The sequence below is a fragment of the Rhinolophus ferrumequinum genome, chromosome 8, assembly GCF_004115265.2.
Source record: "Rhinolophus ferrumequinum isolate MPI-CBG mRhiFer1 chromosome 8, mRhiFer1_v1.p, whole genome shotgun sequence".
Classification (NCBI taxonomy): Eukaryota; Metazoa; Chordata; class Mammalia; order Chiroptera; family Rhinolophidae; genus Rhinolophus; species Rhinolophus ferrumequinum.
Genome location: NC_046291.1, coordinates 1,580,700 through 1,599,820, shown reverse-complemented (window position 1 = coordinate 1,599,820; position 19,121 = coordinate 1,580,700). Strand labels below are relative to the sequence as shown.

The 19,121-nt window shown below is 54.5% G+C and overlaps 1 protein-coding gene across 9 annotated transcripts in view; it reads right to left on the bottom strand.

Annotated features, from left to right (window-relative positions):
* Positions 1-19,121, bottom strand: part of HDAC4 (histone deacetylase 4) — a 273,484-nt gene that overhangs the window by 131,198 nt on the left and 123,165 nt on the right. For 5 of the 9 annotated variants that reach the window (XM_033112069.1, XM_033112072.1, XM_033112071.1 and 2 more), the window contains one exon: positions 7,495-7,566. The exons of 1 other annotated variant lie outside the window; for it this stretch is intronic. In XM_033112069.1, coding sequence (XP_032967960.1) covers positions 7,495-7,566 — 72 coding nt within the window. Of the gene's footprint in view, positions 1-187; positions 312-7,494; positions 7,586-19,121 lie in introns of those variants that run through there. 3 more of the 9 variants (XM_033112070.1, XM_033112073.1, XM_033112078.1) reach the window with 2 other exon arrangements.

The following is a 19,121-nucleotide window of genomic DNA, read 5'->3' as shown; positions in this document are numbered from 1 at the left end:
GCCCCTGGTAAAACAGGAGCTCCAGAAATGGGGACGTTTCCTTCAGAAATCCATGCAGCCCCGGTGCCAAGGCAGTGACTGGCACCTAGAAGGCCCAGTCACCGTGAGTGAAGGACTGAGTGAGCCAGCCCGACGTCTCGGCAGTGACACCTGCCTCAGCCACCACACTAAAAACACAGAAACCCACCCCAAGAACGGCATCAGTCCCCACGGCCTTTGCTCCACGCACTGACCACCGCCTCACGTGAGCTGAAGCTCTGTGTGATTTCCTGCCCCAAGTCTGAATGACTGGGCATGGTGAGAATCCAGCCCCCGACCGCGGAGAACAAAGCTCGGGCACACAGTGAAATCAGGAAACAGGACCACAGTGTGTGACTCAACAAAACGCGAAGACGAGGTGATTTCTAACCCAACACAGGCGCCGAGATATCAAGGACAGAAAGATGGCTTGAAAACTTCATACCTTCAGATGAAAAACACTTCTAAGTAGTTCCTTTCTTTTCAAAAAATAACCATCAGACAAATTTTAAAGAGGCTACAAACCAAATCCTACAAATTAGAACTTACCAGGAGCAGCTCCATTCGTACAGGACTATGTAACCTTAACTGCTATGTCAAAGGAAGAAAGCCCTAAAATTAGTGTGCTAAATGTTCGACCCATGAATTCAGAACAAGGATACCTGAATAACTGACCCCCTCAAAAAAGCAGAATAAAGAACAGCAATTAACGAAATCGAAAATAAATGTACAACAGAAGATGACCAGAGGCAGAAGTCGGTTCTGTGAAAGACAGTAAAACAGACAAAGCTAGACAAGCTGGGCAGACAGCTCTCTGCTCCCACACCCCCACGTCTGCACGTCCCCTCTGTTCCTCATCAAGGCTCCGGGGGCAAAGGGCAGCATGGCTGGCAGGCCCTGCAGGGTCCTTCCCCAAGGCTAGCCACAGCCAGGTGCTCAGTGGGTCTCAGTGGGACTGAACGGCACGCCAGCCCTTCCCCTCCCTGCCAACGGTGCCACAGAGAGCCTGGGTTGAGTCAGGGCCCACTGCTGTGAGGCTCTGGAAACGGGACTTCTCCCTAAAAAATGGCAGTCTGTCCTTGACGGCGGTTATTGGCATGACAAACGTTTACGCTACGGTGTGACCACGAAGAACTGAAATCGTCTTCATCGGACACAAGGGAAGAGGGACAAGAGTTAACATGCCACCATCCTGATTCTGGCTGGATGCACTTTAGCCACCGTAGACGGGGTTCCCATTTCCAGGGTTCCCGTTTCCAGGGTTCCCATTTCTAGGGTTCCCATTTCTGGGGTGCACACTCTTTGGATACACTGCATTCCACCCTGTGCCCTAAAGAATAGAACACGGAGGAGAGAGAGAGATAAAAACACAAAAAGCACTTTTCCCCCAATTGGTGTCACTACACGCGTCAATGCATCCTGGACACACGTGGCCGCAAGTGACACTTGTAATAAACAAACACAACAAAATTCTGAGTTGTAAAAGACCCTTTCTTCTGCCCAATAATCATGTAGAACTTCCAAATATCCCAAGTACATGAAAGGACAGTTCTCTACTTTCCACACCAACACGGACCTCAGGGTCGCTGCCACGACTGCTACCTTCTTCCCGTAAGATGGAGAGACAGCCAGCTGCCATCTCACCACAGCCGGGCTCGTGTGGCCATGCAGCCAGCTTCGGGGCGCCAGAGCAGGGCCACCGACGTCCCCGCCCACTGCACTGCTCCCAGGAAGTGTGTGCTTCCCGTGCCCGTGCCTGTCGCCGGCCACACAGGGCTCTTTGTAGCATGGTTCTAGGGCCACAGTGACGACACAAGCTCCCTAGGGTAGAGTAGCTTGTGCCACACACAGGAACCCAACAATATGCTTCCCACCCAGCGGAGGGGGCCTTCAGCTTCCTCCTCAAGCTGGGGACATTGCATGAGCAGTGGCGGGAAATGAGGCAACCACGCTGGGCAGGGTGGGCCATGGCCGGGCGGTGGGGCCGAGCTTGGGCTCAGCCAACATGGGGTGCCCACAGCACCGGAGAGGCATTTCTGGTCAAAACGCGCAGACTGAACACCGTCCTGCATCCGGCTCCCCCAGGATCCCACTAAAACACTATGTGGATTTTTTAAAAATCACCAACACAAATGGGGACAAATCCAGAGAGAACCAAGTTCTTAGTGAGACAACATGGGTGAGTGACAGGTCCCCGCCTTACCAGGTGCACCAAATAGGGTCACACCTAGCGGCAGGGGACGGGGTCTTGACCCCCAGCCCGGGAGATGGAACCTCTGCTCCCGTGGGAAGACAGCGCTGCAGTGCTTAGAGGGGAAACTTCCAAATTGGTGTCCACAGGACCACAAGCCAGGCCGCAGGTCACACTGTAACCAGAGGGCACATGTCATTCACTTCACAACTGTGCTGGGGTCACCTCCCCTCAGATGAGGACAGTGGGTCCTGGGGATGTCATCGCAAAGGCTTTCTGGGCTGGTGGAGGGGGAGGCGGCCACGCTGGGGGAAGCAGCAGAGCCCAGAGGCTGGGTGCGGGCAGACCGGGGGGCGGCAGTAAGCCAAGCCGGTTGCCTGACACATAGGAGGGTGGAGGGGACGCAGATGCCTGCTGCACTTCCGGGTCACCTGATGCCCCGGCCAGGACAGCAGCATGTGACGCAGCAAGTGACAACGAGAGGCAGCCGAGGCTCAGAGGACTGGCCACCTGCCTGCTGAGGGGAGGCTGGGATCTGAGGGCCGCTGAGCATCGCCCCTCGTGACCACGGCAGTGACTACGAGCCACAGTGCAGACGCGCTCTCTGGTCTGCAGCTATTCTTGGCCCTCAGCTCCCCTGTTCCCCCAAAGTGACTCCCAGGCATTTCCGAACAGCTCATAAATGAACCCACCCAGGCACAGCCTCCACAGACAAAGCTGCCGTTACTCTCGGGTGTTGCAGTATGTGGGCTACGGACTCGTAAATCTGGCCTTTAAGTCATGGCTATTTGCAGAGGGCCTCAGGTGAACTTGATGGAGGAAACTGGGAACATGCTCCACATTTGTTAAAACTAAGCAAATCAAACTGGGGGAATTTTTTGCAGTGTTCAAATGTCCAGATTTCATTGATGTCTTTAAGGTCTACATTTCATTTTTCCTCCAAAATTTCAAACAGATGAGAAAACAGGAAAAGCACTGCAGGCAACCTGCTACGCTGTGCACACGCTCAGTGGGGGGTGGGTGCTGAGTGCCCACTATGTGCCTGCACATGCCCTACTGTGCGCCAGAACAGAGCTCCTTACTGAGAAGTACAGAAGGAGACCACAGATCGGAGTCAAGCCTGCACCAGAAGAAGAAAGCCAAAGACCGCTCTCTTCTTCTGCCACTCCTGCCTGGCACTTAACAGGCGTCACCCTTACGAGTCACCAAAGGTGACCATTAGTCCTTCAGTGTGCTGCCTCCGGCAGTCCAGCTTTACACTGAAAACACACAACAGTGTCAAGTAAGAGTCACAACTGAGGTTATGTTCGCAGGAACCTACTTCCGAAGGTAATTAATAGCTTCCGGATCCAATGAAGGAAGGTTTCAAAGCTTTCCCTGAGGTCACATGTATCTCCTATTTGTGTTCGTTTCACATTTCCTCTCAACAAACCAAACCAAACAACGACAACAACAAAACAGGCCTGGGAGGTACAGAAGCTTCCAGCACCAGCAGACTTCCGTCGCTTACTTCTGCTCAAAAATTCAAGAGGAGTGTCGAGGAATTCAGTAACTGCTTTAACAGAACGGTGCTCAGACACCCTTTAAGATTTGGGGATCCATGGCTAGCGTCAAACCTCAGTCTTTTACTGGTTTGGATAAGTTCTCCCGAGTTTCTGTAGCTTAAGATTCCAGAATTTTCTTTTAAAAACTGCACCCTTGTTATATAGCCTTGAAAAGAAACCACCCTAACGCTCACAGGAGGCACGTTAACAGGGGACCTTGTATAGAGGACAACGGAGCCAGCAGCTCATACGAGAGGAACCTAAAACCAGCCGCCACCTCCCTCTGGGCGCAGAGGGTCACGACATTCGGAGGCTGTCTTTGTCCCTAGTGGCACACCTGGAGAGTGGAAACGGGTCCTCACCCCATGATTTATATGCTGGGTGGCCCTAGGAAAGCGACCGTGCCTCGGACCCCTCTCCTTCTGTACGGGGTGGGGGTGGGGGGGCTGCAGTAGCAGCTGTGCAGTTAACACGTGACCCACGGAAAGCCTTCGGCACCACCTCGGCACGTAGGAGCTCCACACGTGCCTCCTGCCCTCACTCTCGTCCTGCCGCCCCACTGTGCTCCAGCCACAACGGCCTGCCCTCACACCCCTGCGCTCATCAGGTCGACACTGCCGAGCAATGAGAGAGCTCAGGTTCTGGAAACCAACACCCAACACATTCGGTACAATGTCTCCTTTCCTGTAATAAACATCAGTTACTTTTAAGATCAGGGAAAATAGTCTGTTCCTTCAAAAAACTTACAATGATTCCGACACGCATGACTCACTTTTTTCAAGGCCCCTGTAATCTAGCGCTTGGCACAGGTGGGTGCGTGATCCCGCGACACGTCTGCCCTCTTAGGTGAGCATCTCACCTAAGTCCGCAAACTCCAGCATCTCTCCCTACCTAGTTCCGAGCCGGTGACGTGGCTTCCACAGGACACTCGCCCGACCCCCGGGTCTGCGCCCCAGGTCCCCGCCTGGGGAGGAAGAGGATGATCTGGGAGGGAGGAAGGGCCTAGCCTGGCCCACACTGCACCATCCCACGTCTCCAACACCCGGAAGCTACCATAAAGTAATAGCACGGAGACAAGCGTATCTTAGTGCTTAGTGCAGGCAAATGCTTATCTGTGTTCTCTCTTTCATGACACCGCGGTGCTAAAATGAAACATCCTTAAACAACGAGAAAGAGAAACAGGAAAAGAAGGCTTGCTTACATATAAGAAGTTAAGGGAGAAGGAGGAAAAAAATCAGAATTCATCGAAAAGAAACAGCATTTTGGCTTTTTCCTTCTACGATTCAGAGGGTTCTAACAAGAGACATTTTTCTTGTATGAATTATCTAACGCCTCAATTCAAGATGGCACAGAAATAAAAGGTATAAATGGTGCTTTTCTATTTGAAGTAAGACTGTAAGAACTGTACTTAAAGAGAACCACCAGCAGAAGAAAACTATGCTGACTGTGCCACCATTCGCGACCAGGAAGAGCCGCGCATGAAAGGCCAGCGGTGGAGAGGCCATCTGGGCGCTTTCCTACCGAGTCCAGGCTGTGTGCTCAGGGGACATGTGCCCATGGTGAGTGGGGGAGAAATTCCTGCAAATCACGTACGTGTAAAATATATGTGTCAGCTTGTGTTCATACCAGCAAGTGTCAGGCGGAACTTCAAATTAAACTCAGTTGTTAGAGAATGTACAAGAGCAAACTGGGATTGACATAAAAATATATCTAAGAACGTTTCTACCCTCATCTCATAAAAATGTGCCTTTAAGGAAATTCTCGTATTAATTTTCAAATTATTGTATAACGTGAGATGAATATTTCTCCGTGGAATGTATTTCGCAGGTTGGAATGAGCCGACATGGGGTTTTCAATACCTCCCTTCACTGCGAAAGCCTCCGGGTCCCCTCAGAGTGCTGGCTTCGTGGTCAGGGCTGTCCACCCACCGTGTGGCGGCAGTTCGTGGGCACTGGCTGGGCATCGTGGGCAAACACAGACCCCCAGGGATACGAACGAGCAACAGTGAAACCCGGCAGGAGCACCGCTCGAGCCCGCGCCGCCAACAGGGACCTGGTGCCAGCAAGTCAATGGTTCCCTTTGGTTTCATGGGGCACCGTCCCCAATGCCCCATCTCTCAAGGGGATAGCTCCCCCCAAAGGGAGAGAAAGGGTGTGAGGGAGCACGGGGACTGTCCTGGGACCCTGCACGGGCACAGTCACAGCTCCATCAGACGCTGTCATCAGCATCCGTCAGTGGGACCTCAAGAGATGACACTGAGCCAGGAACTAAAAATCAGACACACACGTTTGACCTTAATGAGAATCCTGCACAACAGCCGTACTTATCCCTGAGAACTGAGAAAACAAAGCTGAGCTATTGGGTAAGTTGCCTAAGGTCACACAGCCAGTGGGTCACCAGGAATCCAGGTCCCCTGTGTCCATCTGTCTCTACACTAGGCTGGGAGTCCCGTGGTGGGTCTCAGCAGCCGGAAGCGCTTCTCAAGCCAGGAAACTCGGGTGAAGCCCCCTCTTCTGCTTCACACACGTCTATTGAGCTATCTGCAAAGTCCCTTCCTGAGCCCCACACCTGGGCGCACGCCAGAAAGTTGTCTCAGAATGCCCAGTTACACTGACAAGGGGACCACAAGACAGTGAAAACCTGCCCTGTCAAAGTCAGCACCTTCAGCAGCTACTTCAAAGGGCCCCGCCCTGCCCCCGCCCCAGGCCCTGCCCTGGGATCCTGGGGGACTAAGTAAACTGCTTGCTGGGTGGGAAGGTGAGGTAGAGGTGTGAGAGCAGGAGCCAGAAGGAGACCAGCGCCCTGCAGGCCCCTGTAGGAGCAGCGCAGAAACAGCAGCACCAACTGCCTGGAAATGCCAGGAGACCTCGGAGAATCACTGTGTTAAGAAAGAAGCGTCTTTGACTCTCCAGCCTGGTCTCGAGCTTTGCCTTCCTAGGGGCCCAGGAACGTCAGGTGGTAGGTGGGTCTGACGGAGAAGGCAGGCAGGGGCAGAGCAGGCCCCAGGAAACCTGGGTCCAGGAGGGGCCACGGAGCAAACACAGAGACAGAGGCTTTCGGGACATGGCGAAGGCAGGGCTCCAGCAGAGCCACCCTCACATGCCGGCTTAACGATGCACGTGGGGAAGTGACAGCAGTTCACTCACACCCCAGGCCTTCGGGAAGCGCGTTTTCTTCTCAGTCAGGACAAGTGGCCTGTGAAGAGCCATTCCCCATACTGAGTGTGAATGCTGGAGGACGCTGCACAGGGAGGTGCTGTACAGAAAAGGAAAGGGAACTTTCCACGGCCCTGAGGACTTGGAACGCGCTCTCTAAAGCGTACTATTTAGAAGTGGTGTGTATGGAATGAGAGACTTCTAATCACAGTTAATGCTTTTCTGTTCATTAAAGAACCAACAGGTGATTAGGAGACCGTCACGTGCACTCAGGTTACCCGTGAGAGGGCCAGGCCGTGGACAGTGTCACCCGCCGTGGGCCTGGGGCTGCCTGGCAGCCGGCGCCCGGCTCCAGCGCACACTGGACACAGCCCCGCCCGGGCCCGGACAGAAAGGTGTGCGTCTCTGTGCCACCTGAACAGCATCAAGCCAGCGCCCACTGCATTCCCAGGACGGGGGGCCTGTTCTACCCCAGAAAAGGGGCCGCCAGCACGCAGCCCAACCCCTCCTCTCCATGCTCCCTGACGAAGTGGGGCCTCCACCCAGCCTTGGGTGAGGGGGACGCCCCGGGATGGGTGTGGCTTACCCGTGCCGGGCATGTGGTTCACGCGGGTAGGGTTTAGCAGCTCCACGGGCTGGTCTCGGCCAGAAAGGCCATCTGTGGACAGAGAAAGCATTGGGCTTCAGAAACTGCTCGCATTTCAATGAGAATACTTTATGTTCAGAATCTGCTCGGAGCAACACCTCACTAACTATGTAAACGCAGGTGTCCTCGTACTTTAAAAGGAGATGGTTTTCATTCCAGGTCATTTTTATTTGCTGAACTAGAAAATAAAAGTTCCTTTGTAGACTAACCCAAACAGTCCCCAAATGCCACGTGGTGGCCACCAACCGCCCCCCAGGCTGTCTCGGCTCACTTCTGTTTAGCAGCCACATTACACCTACTTACGTTCCTCAGGAGTCAGCTTTTCTGCAATTCCACAGCAGCGCTAAGATCACAAAAACAAAAGAGCTAAGCCCCCTCCTCTCAGGTACGACAAGCGCTCTGGGTGCCGGGGATACAGCCCCCCCGACAAGTGGCCTGGGTGCCGGGGATACAGCCCCTCGACAAACGGCCTGGGTGTTGGGGACGCAGCTCCAGAGGCAGTTGCAAACAGCTGTGGGTGTGCTGGCACACCTGGCAAGAAATGCAGGAAGACACACAAACATGCTTCTGAGAAACACCTGGCCAGGTACTTACAACGTACAGAATTGCTGCTTTTAAAGCCCCTCTGACTGTACTTGGAACTATTTCCATGTATTCAGTCTCAGGCGAAGACGGACCTGGAACCCGGCCACCACCCAAGTCTGCAGTGGGCTGCATGGAGACTGCCTGACATTTCCCATATTCCCTCAGATAGGAACAAAAGAAAACTCTGGCAAAACTTCCAGGAATCACACTTTCCGTTAAAATTAGCTCCGACACGTGGTGTAGAACGGCCTGTAGGAGGCGGCACTGGACATGCTGACGTGAAGGCATCCTGTTACTGATCTAAGGGCACGCACTGGTGTCACGGAGCAGCCAGCAGCCTGAGCCTCAGGCCGGCGTCCCCCCCGTGACCCAAACACCAGGTCCACGGAAGCTGGAACGAAGCTGCACTTTTTATCCAAAGTGGGCAACACCTCACGCAGCCCTCAGATTCTGTTACGCAACCCCTGCTGACTTTGGAGATGAGCGACATCCAAGGACAGAACAGTGGTCCCAGGGAGATCCGAACGCCTGCTCTTGAGATGTGAGACCACCCAGGAGGCTCCCGGGGTGCCCGCCATCGTGCCCACACAAAGGACGGCGCTGCCCTGGCTGTGCCCGCTGGGGCCTGCATCTCCTCTCCCACAGCAGCACCCTCCCCAGCTCGGGCAACTGGAACGTGTCAGAAGTTACAAGGAGGAGGCACTTTGGGGGTGTCGCCAGCCGCACTCCCTGAGTCAGGAGGACTGGAGAGACCGGTGCTGTGCCCCAGCAGTGGACACCAGCCCACAACTGTCCCAACTGCTGGCACCGCGGGCTGTGCTCCAGGAACGCGGCCACCCTGAAATGGCCTGAACACTGGCTGGAAACCCAAGGCCACAGGCACGTCACTGCACCTGAGACCGAGAGAGCACAGGACATGCATCTCAAACCTTCCTCCTGAGAGTTAAGTGAAACCCACTTCATGTACCAACGCAGTGACTCATTTTTAACACTGAAAAATTCAGGGACACATATAGGTCAGTATTTTGACATCGAATCCCACTGTGAACACTTTTTGAAGCAGCTTAAGGTGTCTTGGAAATGCCAAAGGAGCTACAGGTGTCCGGCGGCAGGTGTGCCGGGGCTCTGCAGCTGGCCGAGGAGGCCCAGGCTCCGTCTGCCTCCCCCCATCCAGCACGCGGCCCCAAGCTGACCTCCCCCCAACGCATCTCGTCAGGGCCCACCCTGAGCTCCCATCTGAGAGAAGCCTCTAGAACCAGAGACACTTAACAAATCCGGGAGCCAGCCCCACGTCCTAATCTTATGAATAAGGAAACTGCAGCTTCCAGGCGGTCATGGGCAGCAGGGCCCAGCACCCCAGTTCCTGGGCAGACCTTTTCTCCGCTGGGACTGACTCTGCCCTGAGGCCTGAAGGTCTAAATACTCCAACGCCACGAGAATGAAGGATGCATAACAGCACGGCCCTGTAAACACGCTGAGCTGGAAGCTGCATGAAGTCTGCATGCCATCACTCCAGGGTGTAATGAAAGACACCGCCCATGTGTTTTCAATCTCTGGGTGGCCTAGCTGGGTCTTGGCTCCTCCAGGACATCTCTGGGCCATGGCCTGGGGTACATCTTACTGAGGCATCAGAGAGAAATGAATCATATGTATGAACTGGTCGGCTCATCAGAAAACTGGGCCATTTGACACGAGCATGATGGATTCCACATGGGAACCTGAAGCCGAACGCATCCTGCTGGTTCCGTGAGGGGACTCCTTGTGGTCGGTGTACAGGCCAGGCCCAGCTGACATGGGACAACCTGTAGTCACACCCCGACCCTGACACGGTCACACTTAGAGGGAGCGGAGGGAAAGTGTTCTGGCATAAGGTTACTGTCAAGCGCCCACCTCTCGAGAAAGGAGCCCCGTGCGAAGCCACCCACAAACACCAGCGAGGTCTCTAAACACACAGGCACCACAGAGTGGCCTGTCACCCGACACTGGCAGCAGATGGTGGGCAGGCAGCTTGAGCCAGCGACAGCTGGAAATACTGCCAAAAGCGCCTCCACAGACACTCACTCTCCAGGACGCCTTAAGTGGACTCTAGCCTCATCACGAAGGAGGGTGACAAAGGCCAAAAAACAGGTGTTTTCACAGAGGCAGCTGAGAGACCGGCGACGGGCAGGCCTCACCCTAACAGAGGAGGCCTCTCTGAACAGCACCAGCCTGGGCACGGGGAGAGGAGCACAGAGAAGGGCGTTCAGACGAGGGCCGTGTCTCCCAGCTCTTCTCCCGGGTGCCGCTCCCTGGCCAGGTGCCCAGACCGCGACCCCAGGCATGTGCTGGAGACCCCGACATCACAGGGCAAAGACCCAGGCTCGGGCCACCGGGAGCAGAGGCATGTAGAGCCTCCTCCAGCCTCTGGAGGATTCAAATTGAATCACAGGAAGACGTGCGCACTCCGCAGAGCGCCTGCCGCGAGGCTCTGGATGCAGCCCGCAGCTGGACAGAGCCCTGGGACCCAGAGCGACAGAGGCCGCATTGGAAGGAGCGGGAGCTACGAGGGCTGAGGGGACAGTTGAGAGCCCAGGTGGCTGTGACGTGAAGGACACCCTTCTCCAGGAAGAAATGACAAACGGCGGGAACACAGCCATGGGGGACACGGGACAGGCCCATGAGGACGGTGTGTCCCTCAGCCCACTACTCTCCTCTTAACACTCTATTGTTGCAGACACCCCGCTGCAGAGTGAGCTGAAGCGAGAGGGGTACGAGAAGCACGCTTCCCACCTTTATCTCCTCGGCGGACATTTCTCCGACGGGAAGGAACAGTGGGGGGAACCTACACATCCAACAAGCAAGGAGGTAAAGCAGCACCGTCCCCCGGGCCGCGCGCCGCCCGCTGCAGGCAGGCTTCTTCCCTACCTGCCTCCATCTGCGAGCCTACCTCTGAAAACCTGCGGGATGGGACAGCGCTACTTGTCATCCCCGGCCGCGTCTTGATTAGCACACATGCGGAAGACGAGAAGTTGGGAGCACGCGTGTCCTGACTCCCTTCACAGTGTGACTGAGCAGAGGTACACAGAGACACGGTCACACATGCCACTGCAGCGGACCGAATCACGCTCGCAAAGAAATGGTCAGCAGAGTCTGTTTCAAGACCTAAGAACTCACCTAAAATGAACAGTTTGCTGTAATGCAGCGTCCCTGCGGGGCACGGCTGGCTTTTGGAATTCCACCTTGTAGGACATGCAGTGACAGATCTAACAGGGATCACAGCCTTGGGAACCCAGCTTTCACCTCACCTGGCTGGCTCCCCTCCTTCACATTTGTAGAAAGGGCCCGGCAGGGCTAAGTAATGTCCCATGGTTGTGCAGTTGGCACCCCCAGAACCCAGCTCTGTCTCAACTAGACCAGGCACAAGCCTGAACTGGGCCTGGGGTAAAAGGTCACTCACCAAGTCTTGTACACTCACCCTATGGCTTCAGTCACAAATGCCGCCGGCTTCCCCAGCCCTAGGGATTTGCTCTACTTGGGATTAAGAAAGAGAGCGAAGAAAGCAGGGAAACAAGACAACACCAGAGAGAGGGAGAGAGAGAGAGAGAGAGAGAGAAAAGAAAAGAGGATAGAAAAAAAATCAAAGTACGTCCCAGTTATAATTCAAATGCCCTCCTTCACTTTTCACTTTTCAGGTCCAAGTTTCCAAACTAGAAAACAGAAAAATAGTTCCCAGGGTCTTCTATGGAACCCGCTGGAAAAGGCAGGCAGCTACCAGAGACACAGGTTGAGGGAGGCCCAGCCCCAGCTGCACTGTGCAGACCCGACCGCTGCCCACCCAGGGCCAACTGAGCCACCGACCCCTCCCAGGGCGCTCAGACCAGACCAGGCACAGCCAACGGGCGGGGACTTGCATAATGTGGGCACCAAAGCAATTTCTGTGACAACGGCCACGGGATCCATAGGACAAAAAAGAAAAGCAAGAACTTGCGACACTGACTAAAAAGGCCCCACCCTCCTCGATGCACGTAATCGCCACCTAATTACAGAGCGTCTGCACTGAACAGCCAACAAGAACACTGTGTTTCATGGGCCAATAAAGACAGTGCATGAGAAACACACACAAGTGGCCTATGCGGGGGAGAGAAATTGGGGGAAATGACACCCCGTGCCCCGCACGCGGCCCACTCCTACCCTGGTGGGCAAGAAAGGGAGCCTCTGCGTCTAACTGCGGGATGACAGAAACACCAACCAGCTATGCACGTGTTTATTGGCTTCTGAATTCAAGTCTTCTGTCCTTTTTTCCTTTAAACTGGGTCGTCTTTTTCTTATTGCTTCAGGGGAATTCTTTAAAAAATTCTGACTTTGAATCCTGTTAATCACATATTGTAGATATCATTTCCAAGACTATGACTTCTCTTTCTTTAAGGTCACATGTATCAATCTTTCTTTCAAAGCTTATGTCTTTTTATGTCAGGTTTAAGAAACTTTTCCCTACCTGGAGGTTGCAAATGAGGTTTTCACCACATTGTCACCTAAAAGTCTTGTGGTCCTTCCTTTATGTGTCTCTCATCTCTCTGGGATTGATTTTTGTGTGTGGCATGAGGTAGGGCTTGTTTTTCTGTTCTTTTCATGAGAAGAGCCAAATGTCCCATCCAGTATTAAGAAGTGTGACTTTCACTCCTGATCAGCACCACTAGTTCTGTGACAAGCCAAATCTTCGTCCTGTTGGCCCATTTATTTATAGTTGTGCAATAGTCACGCTGCCATAACAGGACAATGATTCTTAACAGCCAGCAAGGCAAGAGTCCTCACTGTCTTCTTCAGGGTTTCCTGGGGCCACATTGGTCCTTTACCCCATCACATAAATGTTATTAGACTCAGCTTGACAAGCTCCACCAAAAAAAGAAAAACCAAACGCTTACTGGAAGTGCATCGTCTGTACAGTCTGGGGGGAGAGAATCTTAACGAGGTGACATCCGCCGACCGGCGTACATGGACTATCACTTCATTTCATTTCTCTCAGAAACACTGGAGAATTCCGAGCGTAAAGAACTTGCAGAGGTGCTAGGTATTTGATGTTTTAAGTAAAATTTGTAACTGGTATTTTAGATTTAGATTTGAGTCTGCCAGTATATGGAAACACAGTTCCTTTTCAGACACTGGTTTTGTAGGCCGTTCATTCTAGTCCCCTATCCTAAGTTGCCGCATGTCACGCATGTCACACATGCACGGTCCGTCACCTACGAGTCACGAGTGTGTTTCTTCCTTTCCAGACATCGAGCCTTTTACTTCTTTTCCTCGCCTGATTCTGGTAGCTAAGGAAGGTCCCTTCTATTCCTGGTTCGCCGGGACTATTTTTAAATCACATATGCGTGCTCGGTTTTATTAAGTTTTTCTGTATCAGTTCCTGTGAGTACATAATTCCTCCTTCCATCTGGGAACGTGGTGAAATCCTTTTCTCACGTGAAACCCACTTTGCATTCCTGGGATAAGCCACCTTTGTGGATCAGCTGCAGTGAGTTTTGGAGCAAAGGATGACCGCTCAGACAGACGTGCGGGCATCCCCCTGGGCCCCAAGTCACTCCTACTTGTGAGTCCAGACCTTGCCCCACATTTCAACACAGACCACACTTCACCTTTTGTCACGACAGGGAAGAACTGCACACGTTAATACTCTCGAGTGTGCTCGGTGGACACCGCTTGATGTAGTGAGTGAAACGGGCTGACAGAATGGCCTGTCACCTGCTGCAGAGAACAGCAGTGCACACGCCTCACAGTCCTCGCGGAGCCAGTGGTCACACACGCGGTGACAGAAGAGCTGGCAGCAGTGACGATTCAAAGTCTTCCTTCTGTTTTTTATACACAAAGTCCTTACTTAGCACAGTTGTAATTTATAGGAAGCTAGAGTTCTCACATATTCTGCTTCTGCTACGATTACATCTTACATTACATGGTACATTTGAGTTACTGGCTGAAGTCCATGCTGTATTCAGGTTTCCTCAGTTTCCCCCAATGTCCTTTTTCTGTCCCAGGATCCTACATGACATGGAGGTGACACATCTTAGGCTCCTCTCCTCTGGGCTCTGACAGCTCCTCAAACTTTCCCTGTGTTTGACGGCCTTACCACTTTGAGGAGAACTGGTCAGGGTTTTCTGGAATGTCCCTCACTTGGAGTCTGTCTGTTTTTCTCACGATTAGCTTGGGGTTAGGTGTCTTCAGGAGGAAGGCCATGGAGGTGACATGCCCTTCTCATGACATGAGGCCCAGGGTACAAACTATGGATGTGACACAGCACCGCTGACATTGACCATGATTCCTGGCTGAGGCGAGTCTCTCAGGTGGCTCCCCGGTAGACGTGGGCGTTCCCCTTTGCCACACAGTGTTCTCCAGGAGAAAGTCGCACGGACAGCCCACGCCTGCAGCATTATGCGCCTCCCCGCCGACCTCTCAGGAGTTACTGTGGGGGCCCCGCTCCTGGAGGGCAGCCTGGGGCTGGGTCCGAAGGAGAAGGCAGGAAGCCAGGTGCAGGCAGGCTGCAAACGCCCCGGCATGGCGGCTGCAGGCCCTGGAGTCACCAGCTCTGCCGGCTCCCGGGCCTGACCCCGGGCTCACAGCTGCCATTTCCCAACTGTCTGGAGCAGGACCTCTGAGGCAGGGCAGCAGCGGGCCAGCGTGAAGGTCTGGGTGAGAATGAATTCTGCATCTCCAGGGCACCCCCAGGCCTGGCGAATGGTGGGCACGGTTTTTAGCAGCAAGAAAGACGGCATTCCTGCCCCTTCCTCCCTGTTCTTCTCCTCCTCTCTCTTGTGAACTCAAATCTAGTAGGGAACTTGCTAGAACAAAAGCAAAGGAAACAAGTTCCTCCCTAGGAAATGTCTGTGCTCCAGCGTCTGAGTTTGGATGTCACTCTCCTGCTCTGGCCCTTATCATCCCACGTGTCTGTGCCGAGCGGGAGATTCTGGAGGGTGCGATGGCCCCGGCTCCTGGACGCGGGGCTGGGCATTGTGCCAACGGGCGGCAGCGATGGAGCAGATGTGACACAGCGTGTTCTGAACGAGGGTCCTGAGCCCGGGGCAGGGGTGTGCATGCCCCTTCTGTCCTGTCCAAGCTGCAGCCAAGGCAGGTCTGGGGACACGTGGGGCTCCGTGAGGTGAAGGGGCCTCGCAACAATGCCGGGGATGCCAGCGGCATGAACGCCAGGGCTGACGGTGAACAAGGGCAGCTCAGGGAGGACAGGCGCCTTCCTGCGGTGGGGACGGCGGTGCTGCCGTGTACTGTCAGTCAGGTCAACGCAGTGAAACGTTTTCAGCAAGTAGGTTAGCCTTCCTGAGACGGACAGAAGTTACAAAGTTCTCTACTCGGGGGCAAGAAGGCTCTTCTGCCGCCTGGACAAACACGGCAGGGCAGCCTCGGGCCTCCGGCTCACGGTGGGGGCGGCACTGCGGAGGCTCCCCCCACCCCAGCTCCTAGAGGGCACAACCCCTCACGTGCTGTGGAATCCGTGGGGTATCTATGGATTCAGGGGCCAGCAGGCCTCCCCACAAGGTCAACGTGAAGCCCGCGTTGCCCTGCACCTAACCTAAGTGACCTGTGGGCCAATTTTACTGGAAATTTGACTCCCTTATTCCATTAAATTATGAAAGAGCTCAGTACACTGAAGAGCCAGGGCTCAGAGGTGGAACGGGCCCATCAGGTCAGCAAAACTCTCGCCAACCTCCCCCGCCTCACCTGGCCTTCGCCTGGCCTGAATACCCCAGAGGGGCTGAAAGCCCACGCAGAGCAGGACTTGTCCCCACCCAGCCTCTCCGCGTTCCGCCAGCTTGGCTGACATCCCTCTGGGCATCACCGGCCCTCCTTCCTCACAGGCCACACCCGGCAGTGCCCTGGGCCCAGCTGACACAGGCACCCGTTGGACAACGACTGACGGCCACTCCAGAAACTCAGGCCACCAAGTGGCATTGCCTTGGTGGTTTCTGCTAATAGCCTCGAGCCCAACCCATTAAATGTTTCTCTTCCTCTCCCAGCAAGTTATTTAAAAATACCAAAGATCTATAATAAAGCTATGTCTGCCCGTTAACAGAAATTAAACTTTAACAAGGTAAGTACTGTGAATTCCCGAGGCTTCTCCAACACAGTTCATGTGTATTTATTAGAGAAAATGAAAATGAAAATGAAAGAAATGTTCTTTTTCTCCTAAGCACTACTTGCTTCGGGACAATTAGGCAGATGCACCGTCACGGCTAACGTATGACACATGTATGACTCCCTGCAAAGTGTCAAGGCCAGCTCTAGCTACCAGTTATAGCAAACAAGCGGAGAGGAGCGTGTCTGAAGGACCTGGGAGCTTATGCTCATCTCCTGACAAGACCCCCAGGAGATGACCCTGCTCCCTCACGGGGGTGCCGGGGGCAGGCTGCCCCAGGTTAAAGGTTTCAGACATGGCCCCCAATCCCAATGTCTGCATCTGGCTTTGAACAAACTGCAAAAAGGCATTTTTTAAGACAAGCAGGAGAAATTGAACATAGTTTGGATATAAGATATTAGGAAATACTATTCATTCTGTTGAGTGTGACAGTGAAGCATTTATGTGAAAATGCTGTGGCGTCTGGGACTTGATGGAAATCCAGGTAGGGGAGGGGCTGATGCAGTGGGAACGGAGGAACCGCGTGGGGCCTGAAGGCAGAAGACGGGCACGGCCTCCTGCATCAGCTGTCTCTTTCCTCGTAGTGAAGTTTTTTTTTTTAACAGAACTATTTCAAGAGATGCTAAGATTCAGACAAGGCGCAGATACTTCCTGTTCTGTAGCATCTGTCCCCTCTCAGCCTCACTCGCTCACCTGCCTCACCAGTCCCCTCACTGCCTTCCTAACGCTCCTGGGTGTGTGACCCGCCCTAGCAGTGCAGCCAGCACTCCTCCACAAGCAGGCCCTGGGCAGCTGGGCTGTGACAGTGACCAGAGCACAGGGGCCAGCCCAGCATGGGCAGGCATGGCACACACACCCGCCCCGGTGGGCACGGCCCTCACCTGCGGGCTTCCCCGTCAGTGCTTACTGATCTCACAGGCGTGGCAAGGCTCGATGTCTAACACCAGAAGTGCGGAAACGCCGCCTCACCGACACCTAGTATTTGAGATTCGATCCACAAAACCAGAAAGCTTTGGTAACGAGGAGAGAACACAGCGCCAACCACAAGCCACAAGAGGAGTACAGATGCAGCGGGTCTGTGCACAGCCAGAGCGGCCGGAGGGCACAAGGCGTGGGGTCTGTCCTGTCCCCACGGGGCCTGGCTGGGGCGCAGAGCTGGACAGCCCGGAGCAGCAAGTGAGAGGGCGGGGACATGAGGGAGTGAGCAAAGTAAACAGCTATGCGGGTGGGCAGTGCTGGCGTCCAGGCAGCAGTGTTCTAGGTCAGACAAAGCCAGGCTCTGTGCTCTGTGGTCGGAGGCTACGTTTCCTGGAGGGGCCTTCTTAGCAAGTCTTTCAGCCGGTCCTCCAGGCCCGTCTGTCCTTCTCCCTCCTCCCTAAGTGAGACAACACCGACAGCGACAGCTCTCAGCTATTCCCACCGAGTGGCACCGTCTAGCTTAATCATCAATAAGTGATGTAGAAAAATCAGGTGAAAATGTCCCGGCCGCTTGAAGACAGATGTCCCTGCCCCTGGGAGTGTATGTGTGTGCCCTGAGGGGAGGACATAATGGGTAAGTCATCCTCAAGCCGCTTTGGAGAGCATAGCCTCATGGGAAGGGAATAACCTCCAGGCAGCCCGCAGGTCCCCGAGTGTGTAAGAGTCACAGGCACGAGAGGTACCCAGCAGCCCGCCAAAGGACACACACAAATCTGAGCATCCCGCCGGGGGGGGGTAGAACTGTTCCCAGCATAGGTTCCCCGGAGGACTCAGGAGGACAGAAAATACGGTCGTTAGGGCAAAGACTTCAGCCGCTCTGATATCTACGTGTAAATAACCACAGCTCGGCAATGCTCGGACCCACCTACGTATCTGGGACAACCAAAGGCACACCTTCCTCCGTGGTGCACATCACCATCTTCCGCAGGTGTCCTGTCTTCTTACCTGCCCGGCCGCCTAATGAACAATTCCTACCTGAATGCAGCCCGCCACCTGGAAGGAGCAGATCTCCGCACGGGAGGCCATGGCCAGGGGGCCCAGGGCGCTTAGGGCCCCACCTCCACCCACGATGGACGGCCTGGCTTCCATCCATATTTAGTGAGAACTCAGACGCAGTTTCCTGTGTTTCAGTGGATGGAGATGGTGGCCGACAACGGGAGTACACGCCATGCTGCAGAGCAGGGCCCAGGACACGCTCTGCCACCCTACCTGCACGCAGGATGCCAGCGCGAGCCCCACCGACACAGGACACCGGTGCCATCCCATCTGGTGGAGGGAGCATTTTCTGAAAATGTGAGCCAGCACCTGCAACCACGTGACAGGTGAACCATCCTCCCACAACCCTTTCCGCACTGCTGAGCATCAAAAATTAACTGAAAGGTGTTCGTGGTTAAGGGACACGACGGAGGAGAACGTTTCCTGTTAGTAAACAGCTCCTGAGAAATGAGTCAGTAGCTCATGACAATCAACTAAAACAGGCCGTGGAGCAAGTGTGTGCAAGTGTGTCACGTGCGGCTGGACAGCAGCGGCGCTGAGAACGGGACAGCACATGGACTCGCACACATCTTCCCCCAGCCTCGCCGGCCTCTCAGGCATTTCTTGTCCAGGGGACAGGAAAAGGGTCCTTTGCCCTTCTTCCTGTAATGAATGTTTCAGAGGTGACCGGGCACGCAGCACACTCACGTAATGCGTGACCACGCCGGCCATGGAGGGACCTCCAGCCACCGGGCTGACCCCCAGCAGCAGCAGCCCAAGGGGACACTCGGCCCTCAGGGAACCATCGGACAAACGTCCAGAGCGACAGGCTGACGGGCAGAGGGGCTGGAAGGCTTCCTCCCCTGGCGCTCTTCAGGCCAGCGTTCGCTTCAAGTCACTGAACGTC